The sequence below is a fragment of the Agrilus planipennis genome, unplaced genomic scaffold (genome assembly GCF_000699045.2).
Source record: "Agrilus planipennis isolate EAB-ADULT unplaced genomic scaffold, Apla_2.0 scaffold53, whole genome shotgun sequence".
NCBI lineage: Eukaryota > Metazoa > Arthropoda > Insecta > Coleoptera > Buprestidae > Agrilus > Agrilus planipennis.
In genome coordinates this window covers 571,155-585,570 of record NW_020438880.1, presented here as the reverse complement: position 1 = coordinate 585,570, position 14,416 = coordinate 571,155, and the positions used below count along the sequence as shown (strand labels likewise).

General features: G+C 34.6%; 1 protein-coding gene across 1 annotated transcript in view; it reads right to left on the bottom strand.

Annotated features, from left to right (window-relative positions):
- Positions 1 to 268: 268 nt before the first annotated feature.
- Positions 269 to 14,416, bottom strand: part of LOC108733145 — a 36,344-nt gene continuing 22,196 nt past the window's right edge. Inside the window, exons 3-4 of the mRNA XM_025981497.1 lie at positions 3,537 to 3,825; positions 269 to 1,225 (exon numbers count right to left, since the gene is read on the bottom strand). Of these exons, the coding sequence (XP_025837282.1) occupies positions 352 to 1,225; positions 3,537 to 3,825 (1,163 nt within the window). The 3' untranslated portion in view covers positions 269 to 351. The remainder of the gene's footprint in view (positions 1,226 to 3,536; positions 3,826 to 14,416) is intronic.

The window sequence follows — 14,416 nt, the reverse complement described above, 5'->3', positions numbered from 1 at the left end:
TTCAGTCTTCTTAATGAAGCATCACGAATGCAAAGTAGTCTCAATAATATCAAAGTCATATTTTACTTACCTTTGGACAACTTACCTACTCTCAATCTCTTCAATTAGACGATAATTCTTGTGATATAATTTAATGGCTTTATGATAGGATATGGGCATGTTTTATAGGCAAATGGAAATTAAAAAAAATAATAACACCTTGAGTACTTTTATTTAAGCCACTTTAAACGTTTAATTTAAATTTTCAGTGGCTATATCACAAACACGGTTTCCTTTTTTTTTAAATTAAAACTGCAACACGTAGTTCCTAAACAAATTAACAAAATACAAGACACTTAATCATTGCAATAATTAGCTGTTTCGCACCTTTATATTGTCATTATCAAAGTCACAAGAGTCAGACAGATAGTTGGGTATAATAACACAGCGGTTATTACTGTTGTCTTGTTGTGGTAGTTGCTGGTGGTTCGAATTGGGAGAATTGACTAAGGTGGTGCATTTCTTTCCAATATTTTCGCAAGTCTCTTTCATTTTCGTTAGTTCCTTTTGTAAACTTCTGTATTCCTCGAGGAACTTTTTGAGCTGATTGGCATGGTAGTCGTATATGGAATAAGTCCCGTTCTCATCGTAGTAAGTGGAAATGGGGAGGGTGTTTGTGTTTTCGCTGTTTACGTTTACGAGGTTCATGTAACTGCTCGACTTGAAACTTTCTCGTCCGATGGGATTTTTGTGGGGATCCGAGAAACGTCTTACCGACGTGTATACCCCTCCTTCGTCGAACCCGTCGCCACTTTCGCGGCTGCTACCCGGTAACAGCGGCGACTGGCTCTCCGTGGCCGGGCACGAGTACTTCCTTCGATAAATGTCACTTATTTTACGGGGTAACGTGCAGTAAACGTCGGACGTGGACGAGAAGTTGCCGCATCTTAATGTGGTCGAATACGAGCATTCGACGCTATCGCGACGACTCTTCAAATCGTCCAATTGGCGGTGGCTTTTCAACTCGATACAGTTTTTCGCGCTTATTTCTTCGCCCTTCGCTTCTTCGTCGTCGTTGTCTCCTGTCATTACGTGGTTTCCGGAAGTTCGCAGGGATAAGCTGTCGTACGGCTGCTTCCGCATGAAGTGGCAACTTAAACTGCTCGACGATACGTGACTAGACTGCTGATCTAGGACGTAATTATATGTACCAGACATCGAATTGTAGATCTTCGGGCAATCGTCTCTAGAAGAAATAAACGCACTAACGATATGGTCAATAATTTTCTACTGTTGACTACCTTTTTCAATTTAATATAATTCGAAAAAAACCGTCAAAAAATTCAACTAAAAGTCTCTACGAACATATCTTTTTTTTTTCTCTTTAACAATCAAATAAAGGAAATGCAATGCATATTTTTTGCAACCGACATAATGTGAAAAGAATTTGGTCTTCGATAAATGGAAACTATTAGGGTTAACTGACTGTATTAAATTTTATTTGATGTACTTTTAATTACTATATGTTAACAATCATTAAACTAGCTGAAGAGTATCCGTTATTTTTATGATGTTTTCAGTCAGCAACTAGTGAATGTTAACATACGCCACGATAACTTGCTTATTCTTCATTATCTTTAGTACATGTGAAATTGTGACATTTAACGATGAGTGGATATACAATTAAGCCACAAACTATTGCAATAAAAAAATATAAATAGACAAGAATTATTCGTTAAACAAAGTCTGTAATACAATCAGCATATCACCAGTATCATTTAGGTAATTAGTAAAATTCGCGTGTGTTAATATTCGAAGTCTGTTCAAAAAGTGTCGCGAATTTTGCCTTCTCACTTCTCACAAGTTCGGTCATGTTGAATGTTCAGTTAATTTTTGACAGCTACTTTGCTTACACGTGTTTTGGCTAGTCATCGATTTTTGCCTATTCCAAGAAATCTATCAAAATATCCATCAAATTTTGTGTGAAAAACAAAATTAAGTTAGCGGACGCATTCCGAATATTGACTGTGACATATGGTGAAGTTATCTCGGCTCGAAACAACGTTCTCAGAGGGCAGAGAAGATGTGAACGACGAAGAGCGTGTCAGACGCCCGAACACGTCAACATTAGTCGAAAACACTAATGAAGTGAAGAAAATAGTATTGGCCTATCGTCAAATCACCGTTAGAGAAGTTGCTGAGGACCTAAACATATCGATTGGCTCCTGCTATTCGATTTTTACCAATGATTTGGGCATGAGACGAGTCGCCGCGAAATTTGTACCAAAATTGCTCAATTTCTACTAAAAACAGCATCACATTAAGGAGCTGTTGAACTCTGCCCGTGACGACCCAAATTTGATCTAGAGGGTCGTAACTGCTAACGAATCATAGGTATATGACTATGACGTGAAAACCAAAGCTAGTTCAATCATCCCAACGGAAGCAATACCAAAAAAAGCGCAATTGGTTAGGTCAAATGTGAAGGTTTTGTTTATAGTTTTCTTCGATTGCAGGGGTAGAACGGTCAGTAAGGAATATTAGGAAGTCATGCGCAATGTAATACTCCAGAAGCGACCGGATTGATAGAAGAACAAAAACTACCTTTAACACATTATTATTTCCGCAGCTACCGTATTCCCTAGATCTGACCCCTGTGACTTTTTCTTGTTCCCGAAACTGAAGACCCATGAAAAGACGACACTACGCTACGATTGAGGAGATAAAGACGGCATCGAAGGAGGAACTGAACAAGATCATAAAAATGATTTTTTAAAATACTTTGAGGATCGAAAAAACCGTTGGCACAAGTGTATAATATCTGGTAGGGATTACTTTGAAGTGGACAAAATAGATATCCATGAATAAATAAATAACACAAAATTCGCGATACTTTTTGAACAGACCTCGTAATTAGTAAATCGCTGTATCTAAGATGTGTCAACATTCATAGGTCTACCTATGTCTGATTCAAAAAGTTTAATTTAATTAAGTGATCCCTGACTCAAACGATCAATATTGGAAAATGTCAATATTATGTACCTACACTGGTGCATCTCAAGGTTGCTTGAGTAAATACAAAACTGTTTGAAATATTACAAGTTTAGGTTTTTAGATAGGGATTAAAACCAAATCAAACGCACTCAATGAACCGAACAGGTGGTTTGTCTTTTATCGTCATGTTCAATTGATTTCTTATCAATATTTGTATTGAAGACATTATTAGCTAAGTATAGTGAAACGTTTGCAGTTAAGCAAAGTTAATCTTTATTAGACTAATGTAATACCGGCCGTGAAAGTTTCTAAGAAAAAAATATTAAATCTGTTTAACATATTCCTGTTATTCACATATTGATTGTTTTAATTTTTTTTTTAAAGTAATGCAAGCGATAATTCAGTCTTGGTAACCTGCAAACTAACTGGTTAATGTGCAAATACGACTTTCTCACGTTTCGTCACAAGTGTAACAAATTCAGAGATCCCGACGGTAATAAAATATATCCGGTTTAATCCAATTACACATACGGTGCAGAATCCACAAATGTTTATAAAATTACCTGCCGTTTGCATCTTTCCTTGGATTGTTAGAGTCCTCCGTTTCCAACAGTGATAATTCCTGCGATTCCCATTTGGTTTCGCTAGTTATCATGGAGCCGTTAGTACTCCAACTGCTTGGCACCTGTCCTTCGTTGTTATTCCCATTGGCAACAGGTGCTGCGACCGTTTGAGAGTTGCCCTCTTTATCCTTCTCGACCTGATCATTATTATCGGCTCCTGGGATTAGTCTGTAGTCTCCGTGACGTCGATCCACCACTTCCTGCTGCATCGCTAATGTGGAAGACGAACCTGCAAATTGATATTTATAACAGAATTAATTAATACATTTGAAACAAGTGTTACATTTCTGACCAGATAAAAAGCAGTTGAATCACGAAAATTAATCGTTCGAGAGTCAGGGATATGAATATCCATTGGATAAGAATGACTGTCAGCTAAGTGATACTACCGGAGATCCAAAGAGAACAACTTTCGGAATTTGCAAAATATGTCATTACTTTCCGATATTATTTTTTATGTTTTCTTACTTCATGAGATATATAAATTATGTTTAGACCTAATGGCACATCAAAACAAATGAGGAGAGGACTGTAAGTGGTGAAAATAACTGAATCCTAAAAATCCAATTAGATGAAATATGAAAACGCTTTTCTATTCTTTTATTATATATTTCTTTGTGATTCTAAGAACTTTAAAAGGAGAAGGTNATGATTAGCTCATCGGGGAGTGAGGGGAAGGGGGGATAGGGGAGGGGGAAGGGGAAGGGGAAAGGGAAGGGGGAGGGGAAGGGGAAGGGGAAGGGGAGAAAGAGAAGGAAAAGAGAGGGAGAATGAAGAGAATTACGTATTTATAAATTTATCTGCATTGTCCACAGATGACCCTATAACCACCACCGATATGGTATACTATGGTCAAAAGCGATGCATAACCATGACCAACAAAAACACTCGAGCCATCGATTATTGCTGCGGCTAATTATTCCGAGGAATATTAATTGTAAATCCTAATTAAAAAGACAATTTATATTTACAGAAGTTCGACTGTATTCGACCTTAAAATTTCCAAATTATTACGTATCTATAATTGATACAAGAACTGAAATACATTTTCCACTAACACAAGGCAAACATTTTTGTATTCTACATTGATTTGATCGTATTTATATCTATATCTGACAATTGTTCACTTATTACACCATTCCATTCTCAAAGAGTATAAATAGATGAAACTCGCAAAGTGTGTTTAATTAAATTTTTTATTTATATGTTCAAATAATTCACAACGTTAATTGCTAACGCAGTCGTTTGAAGTATGGAAAACGAGTAACACATTTGCAGTAAACAAATATTTATAACATTTCCTACGGACACGCTAATGAAATATTTTTTCACCAAAAATTTCTACATACAGCTTATGTATATTTCTACAATACAGTGGATTTTGGGTATAACGACTACGTGTATAACGACTACGAAGGGACCACTGTAATTTCGTTGTTATTTCCGGAAGTCGTTACAGACAAAGGTATAGAGATACAGACACGTATGTAAAGTTTTCACAATTTTACAATTTTGAAATGATTTACGCTTTTTTTAACAGTAAATGTGCATCTAGGAGTCATACTTATTCAATAGTTTGGCAAACACAGTTGCAACTCAGAATATCAGTTTGTATCTGAACTATTTTAACTAATATCTATAAATAAACGATTAAGGTTACCGTACTTGGTGACCATCTGTGTGTATGTACACAAAAGATAAGAAAGCTCTCTCTGTTTTTGGCGGCCGTCTCCTGTCGTTATATCTGCATGCGATTAGTAAGGATTTGTTACAAATGATTTATTAAAAACAGTTGCTACATCCGAACTCGGCGTTATATCCGAAGGCGCTATAGACACATGAAAAGTATGGTTTAAATTCAAGGGACTTAGATTTAACGTCGCTTTAGCAAAATGGTCGCTACAATCAAGGTCGTAATAAATGAAATCTACTGTACTTAGTTTAGAAAATGTTTCGATGCTAAAATTTACAGTAAACCTTCTGAAATTACTGTAACTAAGCAATTGTCAGCATTGGTATGCGGAAATCTAAAAACCGGATGTTCCATAAATAATACTGTAATGTTCGTGGCTTTAACAAAATTTAATTCAAGACTGATAACGATAAAAACTATTTATTTACACTAATTATTAAAGAACTCAAAAACACTATTAAATTATTACAAAACTTAGGTTATGAATTATTGTATTTATTTACACTACTGTTGATTTATCACTGTTCACTGCGCTATTTATTTCACTGCTTTCACTGTCAATTGATTTCTGGATTCACTTCTGCCACGGTCAATTTATTTCTTCCTCCTCTCGGCGATCGTCTCTTCCTTTAAATACTCTTTTGTTTACTTTCGGGAGCCTTCTCGAAACATCCCGATACTTTCTTTTTTTTTTTGAACTGTTTAACTGATTTCGAGAACGCAGGTACGAAGGTACGAGACACACATTTACAAAAATGGCGCACATGAAGAAAGTCGTTCACGCACACTGTGCCCGATCGCACATAAACACACTCGTGCTCGCTACAATACCATAGCTTTTAAAGGAAATTCTTGATTTTTTGTACTTTGAATTGACGAGTTGAATTTTGAAATTATGAAGACATTAAATTTCCACTTTTTAGTTTCATTCAAAAATTAATTTTTATTCCTGTGAATTCATTAGTCCGAAGCAAAAATGTATTAGCATGCACGTACAAAGGTTCTCTAACAGTTAATTATGCATCTCGTGTGACTTGTTTCAGTATTGTTTCTGTTATAACGTTGCGCATTTCGAAATACCGCGCACGTTTCATAATTTCCAAGTAGAGAAAATGAAATATTTTCTGGATAAGAATACCAGAGTACAAACGTATTTTCTCGCAACGTGAACTATTCATTTTGTTGCTTTACTGACTCCCGCAGAGATTGTTATTTTACATAATTTGACGTCTGCCGCGGCGGAGCCTTTTTAATTTTGGTTTGGGTGTTTCAGGTGCAAATTAACTAAGTTCTTTTGTGTTGATTTTTAAATTTGTGTCATAAATTGAAGCGTTGTGGAGCAGTTCTTTCACTGAAAATGAATTTGCAGAAACAAAATTGTTTCTATGTTTTTTAACACTTTCATGGTATACAATATTCATTTATAGTGAAGTTCCTGGGGAGTTTGATCTCGGAATTCAATTATTTTGAATGCATTAATGTAAGACCTTTTGAATTATGTTTTATCTATATAAATACCAAAATGTTTAACCACTTTTTTGTGGCTTTTTTATATTTTCAGTATTTTTTAAATTTGAAATAAATATATATTTTCCTCATATTTTTATAATATAACCACCATTTAATTAAAATGGACAACTTTTATAAATGCCAGGGATCCCAAAAGGATCGTGGGAACTTCAAAAGGATATGTTCGTTGACTAAATATTGTAACGTGTAGGCAATTCAACATACAGTTAATATTTCTTCTTCATTTCCTCTGTCTCATCTCTTACCTAAACCACTACCCGCCCATTCACATGATTCCTGAAAGGAGGCTGAAGAGGACCTTTCGCCCTACCTTTCGGTGTAGTCCGGAGGGACTGCCCGGCCACCAGCATTAGTGGCTGACAAGTTTTTTTTTTAGTTTTAGTTTGAGTAGGACGAGGCGATACAATGCGAAATAAGAAGAGCGAAGAAGCAATAAAGTGTCTGATATAATAGTGAAATACAAACTAATTGTCATATAACTCGATTAAAACTAAAACTATTTTTTTGTTTATTTTGGTCTGATTTGGTTTAAATAAATCAAAACGTTACACGAATGACATTAGTTTAAAATTTTCTGACCGCCATCCTGGAAAAAACCGTTACTTTGAATTTTAACAGTCAGTATGTCGATGATTAGCTCATCATCATCATAAGGTCGTCAGTCCTAAGACTGGTTGGACACGTATCTCCAGTCTTTCGTATCCTGAGCTAAACTTCGCATTTCCCTAAAACTAGAACAACCCACATCCTTAACTATTCGCGAACAGTAATCTAATCTAGGCCTATCTCTACCCCTCATAACTCCTGTTTCTGCCTCTAATATGTCTCTGACTAGACCTTCATGCCTAATTCGTTTATCTAGACACGTACTTATGCGCAGACATTTCTTTCAAATTTCTGTTATGAAAAAGACAACGGTGTTGTTATCAACTGAGAAGGTCCACGAACAAAGCCAGCATAAAGTTATGTGATTAAAAATTAGCGGTGTGTTTTTCAAGATTGGATTTTTATTCTCGAAGTTTCGCTATAATTTTTTATTTCTTGTTTTCCTTTTATGAATTTAAGTATTATATGGAAATTTTGTGTTTAAACTATAAAGAAAAGATTCATTTTAAAATTAATTGTGTCTACGTAAAAAATTACGGAGTACCCAGTTGCAGAAAATTTAATATATTATCACACCTTTAACTAAAGTAGATTTAGTAGTTACTTAGAATTTTTTCTGGTTTTGGCCTTATATCATTTATTTAGACATATTTTTTAGCCAATCAATTTTTTTACGGTATCTAACAACAGCGGTAAATATCTAAATTTTTGGATTTTATCTAATGAATTAGGTTTCCAAATGCAATAATAATGTAATAGAGTAGACGTTACGACTTGGAATTGAAAATTTGAATAAGAGAACTGAACAAATTTAGAGTAATTAATAGCATGCTTGAGCAGTAATTGTCGTCGGGTATTTCTGCCATTCACATGGCAAAGGCTGTTTAATTATAGGGAAGGGGAAAGAACCGGGTGCTTTGTTAGAATTGTCTAGAATTAAAACGACATACATTCTGGCGGAAATAAAAAGGAAAGATCAGTGATTCAATTAAACATTCCACAGATTGGAGTTAGAAAATGTAAAATACGGGAGCAAGAAAGAGAAATTTGTGCACTGTATTTGGAAATTGTATCTACATGCATGTACAAATGAATATACTAACAATGTGTTTCCTTTTACCTAGTGTAAATTAAAAAAAACATTATCTATATCCTACTAAATTAACAGTGAGCATCTAAAAAAATACAACGTGTAATTATACAACACGCTACTGAAGTGAAACTTCTCCAAACACACAAACATACCGGGATATGGGTTAAGGAATTGGTTTAATGGTATTATTTGTACACTATGACGGAGTTGCCTGCAACGAACGTTGCATTGAAGCACGCTCACGCACTGTAAACCCAAGTGTTTTATTATAAAACACTTTACGTGTTTAAACTCTTGTAGACACTTTTAACACATTTAGAAGTGTTTGAAGTAATTAATGCACATGTAAGTAACAGAAATATACTTATATTACTTATTTATCTTTCTTAATAAATAATTCGTGAATAAATACTTCGACAGGATTTTTGGATGGTACCCATAACCTCAAAATGATATACTGTAGAATATTTTTATACGCTTTTGGGTAAACAAGATCCCATGCGGAATATATTCCTAACAATCCGATGATCACCTTCGATGCTGATGCATCAGGTATTTTAATCATTTTCGTATCTGCAACAATAAAGGCTGTTGCAATACTTTATAGAGAATTATTATACATACTTTCTGTACTGTAAATACCGGTGTTGTATTTTTATTCATCTTCTTTGGTTTCAATCGATCATATAATTTGAGCAGTAAACCACGTTTCGATTCCTCCGTTGCAGCATCACTATTATAAATAAGTTTTAATTTTTCAAACATTGAATTGATGTTGTTATGGAAGATTTCCAAGAATTTCTTTTTTATTAATTGAAATTCGTAGACGATCTGTAAAATTTACTGTTTAAATATAATTATTCATGCAATGATTTTACATAATTTTTGAATTTATTATAATTTTTGAAAATCATAACTTACTTTTAGGTTATAATCAAGCAGTTGAGGGTATTTTTTAACAATTTCTCCAATATCTATTGTTTTTTTTCAATCCATTGTCGTCGATATATCAGCTTCTCGTAATGAGAGTCATACATGTTAAGTGTCCGAAAAATTAGTAGCTTTTGCCAACTCTTTCAATGCAGTATCAATATCAACTTGCGTTATTTGACATCAAAAATAACTAATGCACATAAAATGAATGGTTATTAAGTGTGTACCTTTTTTCAAGTGCATTTTATTTTAAATGCATTCATTTCTTCAAGTGTGTGATTTTAAAAGATTCAAACGGATTTCGTGCATTACCATTTTTCTTTTCTTTCTACACATATATTAGGTGCATTACTGATATTATGCATATAAATGTCTGTAGAAATTAGACACTTAAAATTTCTTCTGAATTACTTTTAAACACTAAAACTCAGTTACACACACTGAATGTGTTTGATGTTTTATTTTCATTCATCTAATAACACACTTGGATTTACAGTGTGGCTCAAGCGATCCCACTACGAACTCGAGTACGTGACCGAGTAGAGGGAGGACATTCGTTGCATGATTTCGTTAGATAGGGGGCATCCATTAATTAAGTGAGCTCAGAATAGGGGAGAGGGGTCCAACGAAATCTCACCAAATCTCATTTAAACCGAGGGGGGATAATCGAAAATCTCACGTCAACTTCAAAAAATGTAAAATATTACAGATATTAAAAAAAATATTTAGAGTGTTCATTGTGTCCGCTAAAATAAATTTCATTAAAATATTTTTAGCTTCAATCTCACGTAAGGGGGGGGGTCCTGGCAAATCTCACTAAATCTCACCTAAGGGGGGCAGGAGTCTAAAATGACCGAAAAAGAGCTCGCGTAGTTAATGGATGCCCCCATAGCAACTCGCATGAAACGAATTTACCCAACCGTGCGTAAAGAAGTTTCACTTCAAAAACCGTCACATTTAAACGAACTTTACGATATACTTGTCGCACTTTCAGTTTGTGTATAAACATAGTAAGTACCATATGAGTTTTGCATACTGTAACGTACGTATTTGAAGATAGTAGGTAAACGTATGTCTATTAAATTTTCCTTTCGAACACCCTCTCAAATAACCAAAGAATTTCATGATGCAATGATGTAGGTACGTATTCCGTATAATGCGAGGGTAAGAGTAGGTTCAAAGGGCTTTTGAGAATAAGAGCACACCTGGAATACGAATACATATACCCTGTTTCCTACCTTCAACATGTAATAATCACGCCCCGGACTATGTACGACAAGATATGATTTGGGTAAAAAGAGACACCACACACAGAATATTAAACTCGAGGCAGCTCCTTTGAAAGAGTTGGGTACACGTTTAATGCATAGAAAGAATAAAAAATATTTCACTGGCGGTTTTACAATTTACTATCTGCGTGGGCGTAATAGTTTACAGGCCATAAACTGAATTGCACTATTTTTAACTTATCGAGGATATCGATTTCGTTTGTAACATACATTCGGTTACAACAACAAAAAATTTCCCCTTAAATTTAGTACATATTATACTTCGTTTACTTTCTCTAGCGATAAGCCCCTTCCAATGTCTTGGATGCGCGCTGGCAAAATTGTAGGAGAGAGAAAAAAGCTCATTATACTCTCGACACTTGTTCATTAAACATACTTTTTCATACAGTACCTGCCAAAAGGTTTGTTAAATCATGATAGTGGTGCGAGTCGAAAACAAGCGTTAAAGCCTTTAATATGTCTTTAAATATAAATAAACATCTCGTTGATATTTTCAGTAGTAATTGGTACCAATAACAGCACATTTGAGTAATGTAATTTTAGTGGATAAAAAGTCAATTTTCCGTGCAGTGCTGTACGGATTGTACGCTCCTCACCGGTTAAGACTTTGGCTGAGAGTTGTCTCCTTTCTTTTCTGGTCTGGTGCTGTTCTTTTCTACTTTGCGCCGGCCAAACTAAAGGTCACATCGCTAGAGAAACTAAACGAATTATACATAGTTTTATATAAATTTTATTCATTTGTAGTGACTTCGATTATGTTACTTTAACTTTTGAAAAGTTATCACAAATCTTATGCGATTATTGATTGAGTGTGATCTACACCAACATAAATTTTTAAAAAACCCGCAGTAATAAAATCAGCATACAAGCGGCTATTAAAAAAATTTCCTTTGGAATTATACAAATGCAGAGATTACACTTGGGAACTAATTGAACATTTGAATTTGCTCATAATGACCTAGTTCTGGTAGTCGGTGCGCCGCCGTTACAAACGAAGTCATTACTGCATTTTATTTCCATAATAAGAGAGATGTCCCCATTAGTGATGAGCAGTCGTCTTTATGCTGGCAAGCCTAAGACCGAGCAAATAAGATCAAGACCAAATTAACAAGACCAAGACTATAACCAAGACCGAATGTGCAGGATCAAGACCAAGTACGTAAGACTAAACGAAAAATTATTACAAAACATCCGGTGGATTTATGAATTAAACTATTTGAAGCAACGTTAATTTATTCTTTTCCTGGAAGAAAACATGTTTGGTATTTGAAATTTTCTGTTTACTTTACTACATTTTAACATTAAATATAAAAAAACTTTAGTATTGTTTGAAAAAAATAAATAAAAAGGTCCTCAGATTAAGTGTTTCTTGTTCCTATGTTTGGAAAACAGATGGTGGAAATATAGAGAAAGCTAAAAGGTCATTTTATGCATTAGATCCGTCAGAAGGGTCAACTTATGCGTTAGGGGAAGGATAAGTTCTTGAATTTTTATAAAAAAAAAATGTGTTTAAAGGAATTATTAAATTAAATTATTAAAAAACGTAAGCATCAGATTAAATGAGCAAGACCAAGATAGCACGCAAGACCAAAACCAAGATCAAGACTAGAAGTATTTGAGCAAGAACAAGACTAACACTCAATAAGCAAGAATAAGATCAATACCAAAATTGAGAAGCGAAATGACTAAAAATATATCTATTTACTAATTTCAATTTAATACAACTAGCCCATAACTTTACATCAGAATGAAACGTGTCATTTTTAAAGAGTCTATTCATATATGTAGATATTATATAGGGAAATAATTTTATTTTTTATTTTTTACATAGGATTTGTAGATTTAGAAAAAGCTTTTGACAATGCTAAATGGTACACGATGTTAAATATACATAAAAATGTAGGGATGAGTTACAGAGATAAAAGAGTGATACTTTGTATAAGGAGCAACAGGGAACAGGCAATTATAGAGCTAGGCTGCAACGTCGAGAAGTAAATATTAGGAAGGGAGTCAGACAGGGATGCACACTGTCAGCGCTACTTTTTAATCTGTAATCGAAGACGGGATCAACATCATTAAAATCGGTAAAACTGTAGTATGCTTAGATTTGCAGATGATATTGCAGTATAAGCATTTAGCAAGGAGGAGTTAGAAATAGCTTTAAATAAAATGGAAGCAGTATTGACAAAACAACAAACAAATTGTATGAAACTATGTCCTTTTCTGTACCCCTGACAATGTGTCTAACATATTTGAATAAAAAATTAGAAGAAGTGGCTAATTTTAGGTATCTTGGAAGTCAGATAAGTCAAGACGGAAGGAGAAGTAGCGATATAAAGCAGAGGGTAGTCCAGGGTCGAGTCGCCTTCAATAAAAAGAATACACTTCTATGTTCGGGTGCGAAACATGGACGGTGAGCGCTGCGGAAAGGAAAAGGTTAGAAGCGTTCGAAATGTGGTGTTACAGGCGAATTATGAGGATACCGTGGATGTACAAAGTTAGAAATGAAGAGATATTAGAAGGAGTAGGAGAACAGAGAAATTATCGAAGTCAATAAGAAATAGGCGAGATAGGTTGATAGGACGCCGTCTCATGAAGGTCTAGTCAGTGACATATTAGAAGCAGAAACGGGAGTTTGGAGGGGTAGGGATAGACCTAGATTAAATTACTGTAGGCAAATAGTTAAAGATGTGGATTGTTCTAGTTTCAGGGAAATGCGAATATTAGCTCAGGATAGGAAAGACTGGAGATACGTATCCAGTCAATCTTAGGACTGACGACCTTATGATGATGATTTTAATAAATATTTGTATGTAGTAGGAAACTCTAGTAGCAGTTTCAAAGGTCGTTTAGATCTAACCGATAGCCAGCAGTTGTCAAAAATATCTAGGTATTAAAATTAAAAATGTTCTGGGCCTGCATTTATGTACTTAGTTTATAGAGCAAACAAAATACGACTGTAATGAGTTCCACTTTATTGTTTACAACATTTTTACTGTTGAATAAGAAGTTTTTAATTTCTAAAGTTTCTAATTTAATTATAATAATTTAAAGCCTTGTTGTACATGAGTATAAAAGTTTAACGCTATTCATGTGCAAAATTCTAACGCCGAAACACGTATGTAAAGTAAAATTAACTTGTATAACTGTCTTATTTACTTGAGAAATATTTGTTAATGTGCCTGGATAATAAGCACATTTCTCAATTTATCGATTCAATACTTCTTGTAAGCCGAAAAATTCATTTAACGAACAGAAGCAAAAACCACTACAAACAATGACAATTTTAAAATTTTAGGAGTAGAATCCAAGGGTATTAAATTAAATTTATTAGAATGCCTAGAAGTAAATAAATTGAGGTTTAATCAAGAATGATCAGATTGATGTCAATAAATCTCCCTTTTAAACATTTAGCGGTAAATGTCTAGATGATGGCCCCCACCCCCTTCGGGTTGGGTGGGATCGAAAGAGGAGGTCTCTCCCACCATTGTACTATAAAATGTTCGCGGTGGTCTCACCCCCATAAAAAGTTATGGGGGTTAGATGGGGGTGGGGGTAGGGGGGTCGAAAGAGGGTAGGAAGGATCGAAAGAGGGTGGTTACTTGAACAAAACCAGTTAACCTAACCTAACCTACCCTATTAACAAAGATATTTAAATAATGTTTTATATAACTTT